The following is an 8,284-nucleotide window of genomic DNA, read 5'->3' on the forward strand; positions in this document are numbered from 1 at the left end:
GTTGGTTTGGATAGAAGTATTTATCTGAGGAAAGCACATCTGAGACATGGATGGTAGCGGCCAAATCGAATCAAGTGGATGATTCATTGTTTAACCAAAGTTGAAATTGGACACAAGGAATCAAAAAATAGACCAAATTTTTTCTAGGGTTTGCTAGAGTGGAGGCGACCTCGCCCCGTCAGTGCCTTCGCGGGTTCCCGTGGCCTCCACCAGCCAATGCGTGGGTGAGGATGGGGAACCCTGAGTGTCCCTATATGTGCCTTGTAGGGTCTTCGTCGCTGACGAAATTGAGGCAACAACGGCGATGGGAATAATGGTTCATTGGCTTTCCCAATGGTACGTTGATGTCCTTATTCGAAGTGGCATTGATGAGTTGGAGGATGTTGTCGACCGTTGGACACTCTGCTTGGCGTGATACTGTTTGTCCAATACGGCTGCGGCCTATAGAGAAGCTGGCTTTGTGACGTGTTTATATTCTCTAGTTCCCCGTCCATCCCATGATGCTCTACTAGATACTGCTCCGTCGTGGAACTTGTGAGATTTGTGTCCCTTCCCCTGTCCGATCGGAGTTGGAATTATCATATGACCCTCCTCAGCATCGGCTTCTCTGGAACGACGATCTATCTAGTCTATGGTCGCCGGCCTCTACTGCTCTTCACCAACGCATAGCCGGCTGCTACTTACACAAGCTCCTGAGTTTCAACAAGGTTATTTCGATAAGGCGGAGGCATATAGGCGACAGCTTTCCCCACGACGCGCCGACCGCTAGCGAACATAGAAGGAAGACAGCGATGATTTATTGAAGAACCTGTATGTAATTCCTTGTTCTTGCAAGGGCTGGAATTAAGAAAATCGGCTATGTTTGGGGAAAAAAAAAGGCCAACTGCATTAATCAGAGCAAAGGAAATCCTCGAATTTCCATGTGGGGCCCACCGGCAGTGGCCGAGGTGTCGACCGACGTGGAGGATCACTGGGGGCAGTGTGTGGTGCGGGCTCGCCTCTCCTTCCCTCCTCGCGGCGGGACGTCAGCCACCACCAGAGCAGAGCACCGCCTCTCCTCCTTCCCCCTCCTCCCCCGCGCGCGGCCATGGCGCCTCTCTCCACCGCCGTCCGCCTCCTGCGCTCCCCCGCGGCTCCGCCCGCCCGCCTCGCAGGGGCGCCAGCGCGCGTCCGAGGCGGCCGCCGCAGGCTCCGGTCGGTGCGCGCGGAGGCGGCCAAGGAGGCGGAGGTGGGGGAGCTCAGGGCCGGGGTGTCCGTCTACAAGCCGCGCTCCTACGAGGTGCTCGTCTCCGACGCCGCCCGCTCCCTCGCCGCCGCCATCGACGACGGCAGGACCCGCCTCGAGATCGAGTTCCCGTACGCGCCCACCCCGCTCCACCATCGCATTCGTCTCGTTCCAATCTAATGCAATCCACGAATTTTCTCACATCCCCTTCGTGCTTCTTTCATGAACCTCCACGGGTAACGATGGCTAGGCCTCTGCCCAGCAGCATCTCTTCTTACAAGGTACTGACTGCACGCCCTTCTTCTCCAACCCCGGCCCAAATTTCCTGCTGTGACATGTCGCCATGTATTACTGGACACAGTTTGATTCTAGTGACATATGCACAAAAACTCAATCCATACATAAGGATCTTGTTTGCATTTTTTTGAAACGGGCATAAGAATCTTGTTATGGGACACTGGATACAAATTGGTTCAACCCAAAATTTCCTGCTGCAGCAACATTCTGGTCATCAATGGATACGAATTGACTAGTGATTGATGCGCATAGATAAATAAATTCTGTGATGTGGATGCACCCACCTCACCAAAATAGAGTTGCAGGTTGTTTGGCAAAATACAGCCGTACTGAATGTAGCACTTTTGTCTAGTTCAACAGAGGTCCCCCATATATCGAGGACATTTTGCCCCTAGATTATAACTCTATATTTTTGGAATAAAACCTCTATTACCCCCGCAAAAAAAACATGTTCTTTTTCTCTTTTGGAAAATAGGAGCTTTATTACCCACCTCTAAAATCTGAGGATAAATCAGGAATCAATTCTATAATGTGCATCAACGCTTCGTCGTCATTTTTGTTGTTGAGAGTTTGATTTGTTTATTTGCATCACATTTGACGCATTAATAAAATTTCCCATTACCTACCGAAATGAAGGGGTCGATGTTAGACTGATGTTTGGACTCTTCCTCTTGCTTCTGAAGTTCTGATCACGCCGATTCACCTCTTTTTCTCTAGGGGTCTTCGGACGAGTTCATCGATGCCAACGTCCAGCTCGCTCTCGCCGTCGTAAGGGACCTCAAAAAGCTCAAGGGGACTCGGTCCTGCATAGTAAGTTCAGGCTCCACGCTTCACCCTTTGTCCTCCAGGTTTGTTCCACGAGTGCGGAACCATGCTCACCCGTTCTCTTCTAGTCCATTCCAGGTGTTTCCTGATCAACCGGAGAAGCGAAGGGCCTCGCAGATATTCAAAACAGCTATAGATCAGGTAAAATTGCACCTCGAAACATTGCATTCTCCCAGTGGCTTCATGGGAGACTAAAGTGATGAGTTGGTTTTCTCTTGGCACTTCTTTTAGATCGAGGGTATATCCATCAGTTCGTTGGACGATCTGCCCACCGGGCCTGTCGATACCTTCTTCAAATCGATAAGAAGTACCCTTGATTTCGATTTTGCTGACGACAACGAAGGTAAGATCTCAGGCAGCTCTGTCTAATATGGTGACACTGAAAACACCAGTTTCATTTACTCCGACGAGCTGCTGGTGCTAATGAATCTGCTGAGTCTAAGATGAAATGCTGAAAATTTCAAAAAAAAAAAAATTATGCCACTTCTCTGCATTGAATGTTTTGTTCTATACAGGACATGACTAAATCTTGCCGAGCGCTTTGTGCCAAAAGCTACCAGTTCAGAGTACATGTAGCATGCCGAATAACATTGATATGCTAGCATCTTCTTGTTTAGTTGCCTAGTTGGCAAAATATTTTCATGTTAATTTATCATCAGTTCATAGAGTGGAAATAAAAGGATAACTGAACATGAGCAGGATGTGTGTGTGAATCAAGCGTAGGCAGGTTTACCAGGGTTTGTTAACTATTCATTATGATACTATTATTAATGTGAGCAGAAACTCCGTAACAGCCAGCCATCAGTAAATTTGAGCCCTATTACTCTGAGAAAATCCTCACATAAACATCCCTGGAGATATCAGATACTGCTTGTAACTGATGTGCTAGTGTGCTTACAGATCAATGGAAGTCTGATGAACCACCATCACTATATATCTTTATCAACAGCAGCACGGGTGACCTTTCATCTATAGAGAAGTATGTGGTATGTCTAGAATAATGCTTTTGTGTCTCCCCTCCAAAAAAAACTGCTTTTGTATTCTAAGCATTTGCAGGAGAACATGAATCCGTAATTTTCAGTGATTCTCTACAATTGTCGCACAGGAGCAAAAAATGTTTAACTTCAAATTTATTTATAAAAGTTCTGGTGTTTGTTTGGATGTTTTGCTGATTCGCCCTATGTGCATTCCTTCTTGACCAGGACCAATTTGCTGCCTCTGTACCTGCTGTTCTCTTTAACCTTGAACTAGATACCTTGCGGTATGTCTTCTGTATTCTAGTATTTGATACTCTGTTCCTTATAAGCATTTTGAGTGCCTTAAGCGATAACATACGAACTTTAACCTGCAGTTCTGACCTGGGGCTTCTGGGATTCCCCCCAAAAGATTTGCATTACCGGTTTCTTTCTCAGTTTACCCCAGTATTTTATATCAGACAGCGTGACTACTCGAAGGTATCATCTATTTGTCTTTTGCGTGCCTAACCATCATTTGTGCTTCTGTCTGTAACTAACATTTTCCACTTCACAATATAGACAATTGCGGTCACTCCATACATAGTGAACTACAGTGGCGCTGTCTTCCGTCAGTACCCAGGTAGCACATGGTTGTAGTCTTGGCCACTGGCAGTACTAAGCTGTTATTTCCATGTCTTTCTTCACCTTAAAAGTTGATAATATATTAATATTCATACATGTATTTGCATCCTCCAATTCATCGTGTTGTAACATACAATTGGTTGATACCGCATCACCATCAGCTACTGATCTATTAATTTCTGTCTGTTCAGGGCCCTGGCAAGTCATGCTTAAGCAGGGTGATGGTTCCTATGCATGTGTTGCAGAGAGTGCATCTCGGTTCACTTTGGGGCAGGTCATTACAGTATATCATTTGCATGAATTATAGTTATTATTCTAACAGAAGTTTTGGAGTATGACGTGCCATGTCATTCATTTAGGCCAAGGATGAACTATTGAGAGTTCTCGGTTTGCAAGAAGAGGTAGGCAGCCAGCTTGAATTCCTCAGAAGAGGATACAAGGTATGCAATCTCGTCTCACTTACTGGTTGATATGATTAAGTGCATTCCCAAAATTTCTGTGCGATAAAAAATAAAACCCTATATCAAGAGCAGTGGTCTCAAGCAATTTATTTGACATGGTCACATATTCTGTGAAGTCCGGGAAAATCTTAACCTACTTACAGAACCATCAATCCAGCAAGCTTGTAATGTTGTGCTGTGTTGATTGATTGCATTTTTTGCAAAATCCTTCACACCTGAATTTCTTCGGAGCATCACTTTTACCAACTGAAAATGAGATCCTTTCATGCAGAATGCCACTTGGTGGGAAGAGAATTTCGATCAGGAGAAATCGCCCGCGTGGCGAACTTGAGACGCCAGTCTGACTGGCAAATGGAGACACATAGGCCAAACCGCCAAAGCATGTTCATATAGTCCCTTGAAAACAGAGTGTTCATGCATCCTGAGCTGATGATGCAACTGAAATTACAGAAAGAAGCGCACACACCAATGTCATAGTCATGCAGTGTGGGCATTGCCTGTGCTGCAACTGCGCCATCTGATATAGTTCTGAGGGGAAATTCTCCTCAGCATTTTTGGTGATTATGTGCTGAGTACAAGTGTAATGCATGCGACTCTAATATTGCAGTGTATCTGGCAACTTACAAGCAGCTGTTGATGAAAAAATGCATTTTGATTTCTTAACTTGTTTAGTTTATTCTTAAAGAAACAAATTCTTGGCCACTAGATTACATTTGTTAACCACCTTAGTAAAAAAAAACTATAACTTACATTTAGCAAGCAGATAGGGCAGTACTGCTGAATTCTACTAGCATCCTTGACCTTCAGTAAGGGCGTAATCTCTCCAAAGTTGAGGCTACATAGAGGGGTTTGCCAGCATGAAAATCGTGAAAAATTTCTGTCAGGTCACCCTTGACGACGTCCGAAAACTTCGGTAAAACTGAAATTGTATGGTCTGGAAGCTTTCTTATGCTCCATTTGGAAACCCGGCTCTGGAACGGTGGATCCAGAAACCTCACAATTGGATGAGGGGAAGTGTTGTGTTGAGTAATTGCATTTTCAATGTTCAATCTTGCACATTTGCATTTCTTTAGAGCATCACTTCCACCAGCTGGGAATTGGATCCTTTCATGGCAGATGAATTTATATTGGATCCTCTTAATCGTCGACCTGACAGGAAGATGAAGATATACAGGCAAATGAGGATATATTGGATCCTTTTTATGTGTACACAATTTGTATTGAAAGCCTCTTATGTTCCCAAACTGTTGTTGTGAATCTTGTTCTATGTAGGCAAGCATCGAACAGCTGACCTTTAAGGACAACATATGCATTATCATCTGATACATCTAGAAGTTGGCTTACTCGAAACATGTTTCTTTTCGTCATGTCTGTGAACTATTCTCGTACTGTAGAACTAAGGGAATAAGGAAAAGATGTTGCCGAACCAGGGTGGAAATGAACTTGGGATAGGGAAACAACTATCAGCACCCATTTTCTCTCCACGAATTCGAAATTCAGTTTCCTTGTAGAAACATGACCTAAAACCTGTGAGGTTCACATTACAGCTACGCGTTACAACAATCAAACATGGTGACGTGCATACGCCAAAATAATATGTACTCCTGCTCCACAGCTTCGAAGATACAATGCAACAAAAATGTGGGACATGATCCATATGACCGTCTCGGAATTGAATTCTAGAAGATTCACCAATAGATGGTACAAAATTATAGATTAATCTGCCATCCGAATCATGCATGAACAATGCAGGGCTCGATTTCTTGAATGCCTCACACGAATAACACAATTAGATCATAGCACTGACAAATCACAAGAAAACACAAAAAGAAAAAAGACCTAATCAAAAATTAAACGGACAAAAAAAGTAGATCATGCAAGATGATCGACTCCGATAGTCACATCTTGGCGAACGAGGCGGAGGACCCTGTCCAGTCGTAGTAGTACTCGGGGAGGGCCTGGGGGCGGGAGAGCATGAGGGGCCGGTCCTTGGCCTCCTCGGGGTCGTCGCAATCGTCGTCGTCCATGGTGTGGAGGTGGATGCAGGAGCACCGCTCCATGGAGATGAAGAAGGCCGCTGCCACGCTCGCGCCCACCCATACCGCGTACCCCTCCAGCTTCTCATACGATAGGATCCCGCCGCCGCCGCCGCCTCCGTTCATGGATGTTGCCCGTCCGACGAAGACCGGAAGGAAGGGAAGATGGAGGAATGGGGTTGGATCGGTGGCTAGTCCCCGCGTCGCCTCCGGGTTTTTCTTTGGGGCTGTTCTGGTTGTCTGCCAAAATTAGCATGGACGGGAGGGAAGAAGGAGACTGTATGCATCCCAACGGGGCATCGACATGAGACACGTGGACACATGCAGAGGTGCCCGTTTCCATGGCCGTTACTAGTCTGGAAATGGTACACGATGTTTGTTACAGCAGGTTCAGCAAAACCAATGAAGGACAACAACCTTCAGTCCAATGTTTGCTGTCCTTCTACAAGGAGTAAACCTTTTTTTTTTTGTTAACGATCCAAGTGTAATACGTATGTAGTTAGACGTATGAACCTAAGATGTAAGCTGTTTCCATAACTACATGTTGGTAAAGTTGTACTCTGCATTCAGGATTGTTGTATGTTTAATAACGCCTTTGATTATGGAGGCAAACTTTTGCTTCATATCCATGACCCAACTCTCCAAGTATAAGATCAAGCATCTTCTGTTGTTTAGAGCCGGGGCTTATGATTCTGCTGATATTTACTTGGTAAGAATTACCTCTGCACTTAACTTAAATTGCTTTTAACTTTCTGCACAAAATTAATGCGGCCTCTAAAAATTGAACATGAGCTCAGTCAAGAGGTAAGCACTGTATATATGTTGCTGATTTGGTATTTGATATTGATTTCAGTTTTGCTTGGTAAAGTTGTTACTTGTTGTTGTTTGTGTGGTGCCTTACATTTCCTTCCATACAAAGTTCGTTTTTTGAGTTAGTTTCATGCAGTTTGTACTTGATATTTGTGCTTTTTTTTTTGCGAATACACAAAGCTTGCGTATCATTGCATTGATAGGAGGAATAGAGTGAGTATAAAGAATGGTACAACACATGACACGAACGCACGCAGGCGTGAACATGGTGCCCGGAGCAGAGAGACAAGGGATGCTCGGCCCGAATAGAGATACATCACAGCTAAACCAACCAAGCCCAAACCTAGAGCGGCAATGCCGAACCAGCAAGAATTCCAACATCACCTAAGCCAAAACCCGGGGACACCGCGAGCAATCAAGATAGCGCCTTCAAGAAGGAAATCATCGCTGAGACGCCGTCACCATCCGGTCCGGAGGAACCAGACCTAGGGTTTTTCTTGAGCTCGAGGAGAGGCATAGCTGAGGGCCTTGACAGCGCCTCCAAGGAGGAAACGACATCCGTAGACGCCGCCACTGCCAGCTCCGGCAAGCCGAGCAAGGATTTCTCCCTGGCCTCAGGCTGGGCAATCCCATAGCCGCCGTGTTTGGAGTCAGGGATGAGGAAGCCAAACGCTGGTCGAAGCCACTATGTCGTCGGAAGGGGATTAATGGGGTTGTACCTTCCGTCGGAGGTGGCACCGCCTCCGGACACACAAGCGTTGGATCTGGCAAAGGGAAGGCTTAGAGGCGTACAGAGCAGAGCAGACGCGAAGCAAACCACGAGGGGGGTAGGGCGACGATGATCAGCAACGCCGACAAACAGGGTCTGGAGGGATGCAGATCCATGTTGCCGTGGCCATGGCCGTCAGTACATCGGTGAGCCACGGGAGCTGGAAGGGACGCAGCTGCTGGGTCACCGAGGCTAGAGCTGCCCGGCATAGGACGTCGTCAGCCATGGACACCGGAGAGACGCAGGTCCAAGGTCACCGGGGC

General features: G+C 46.2%; 2 protein-coding genes across 2 annotated transcripts; one reads left to right on the plus strand and one right to left on the minus strand.

Annotated features, from left to right (window-relative positions):
* The first annotated feature begins 1,040 nt into the window (after window positions 1-1,040).
* On the plus strand, window positions 1,041-5,069 carry LOC119324321 (protein LOW PSII ACCUMULATION 3, chloroplastic-like). The gene is made up of 12 exons (XM_037598108.1): window positions 1,041-1,356; window positions 1,476-1,506; window positions 2,240-2,332; window positions 2,426-2,488; window positions 2,579-2,690; window positions 3,248-3,333; window positions 3,550-3,608; window positions 3,699-3,801; window positions 3,883-3,943; window positions 4,137-4,219; window positions 4,305-4,385; window positions 4,678-5,069. Exons 1-12 carry the CDS (start codon window positions 1,088-1,090, stop codon window positions 4,735-4,737), a joined length of 1,101 nt encoding a protein of 366 aa, XP_037454005.1. The 5' UTR covers window positions 1,041-1,087; the 3' UTR covers window positions 4,738-5,069.
* Window positions 5,070-6,100: 1,031 nt separating this feature from the next.
* On the minus strand, window positions 6,101-6,667 carry LOC119324322. The gene has a single exon (XM_037598109.1). The coding sequence runs from the start codon at window positions 6,566-6,568 to the stop codon at window positions 6,305-6,307; it is 264 nt and encodes an 87-aa protein (XP_037454006.1). The 5' UTR covers window positions 6,569-6,667; the 3' UTR covers window positions 6,101-6,304.
* Window positions 6,668-8,284: the final 1,617 nt, after the last annotated feature.

Source organism: Triticum dicoccoides, chromosome 6B (assembly GCF_002162155.2).
Source record: "Triticum dicoccoides isolate Atlit2015 ecotype Zavitan chromosome 6B, WEW_v2.0, whole genome shotgun sequence".
NCBI classification, from domain to species: Eukaryota; Viridiplantae; Streptophyta; class Magnoliopsida; order Poales; family Poaceae; genus Triticum; species Triticum dicoccoides.

Coding starts and splice junctions, on each gene's coding strand:
- LOC119324321 (XM_037598108.1), top strand. CDS start 1,088: ATGGCGCCTCTCTCCACCGCCGTCCGCCTCCTGCGCTCCCCCGCGGCT. Junction 2,333..2,425: donor AGGGGACTCGGTCCTGCATA/GTAAGTTCAGGC, acceptor AGTCCATTCCAG/GTGTTTCCTGATCAACCGGA. Junction 3,802..3,882: donor GACAGCGTGACTACTCGAAG/GTATCATCTATT, acceptor TTCACAATATAG/ACAATTGCGGTCACTCCATA.
- LOC119324322 (XM_037598109.1), bottom strand. CDS start 6,568: ATGAACGGAGGCGGCGGCGGCGGCGGGATCCTATCGTATGAGAAGCTG.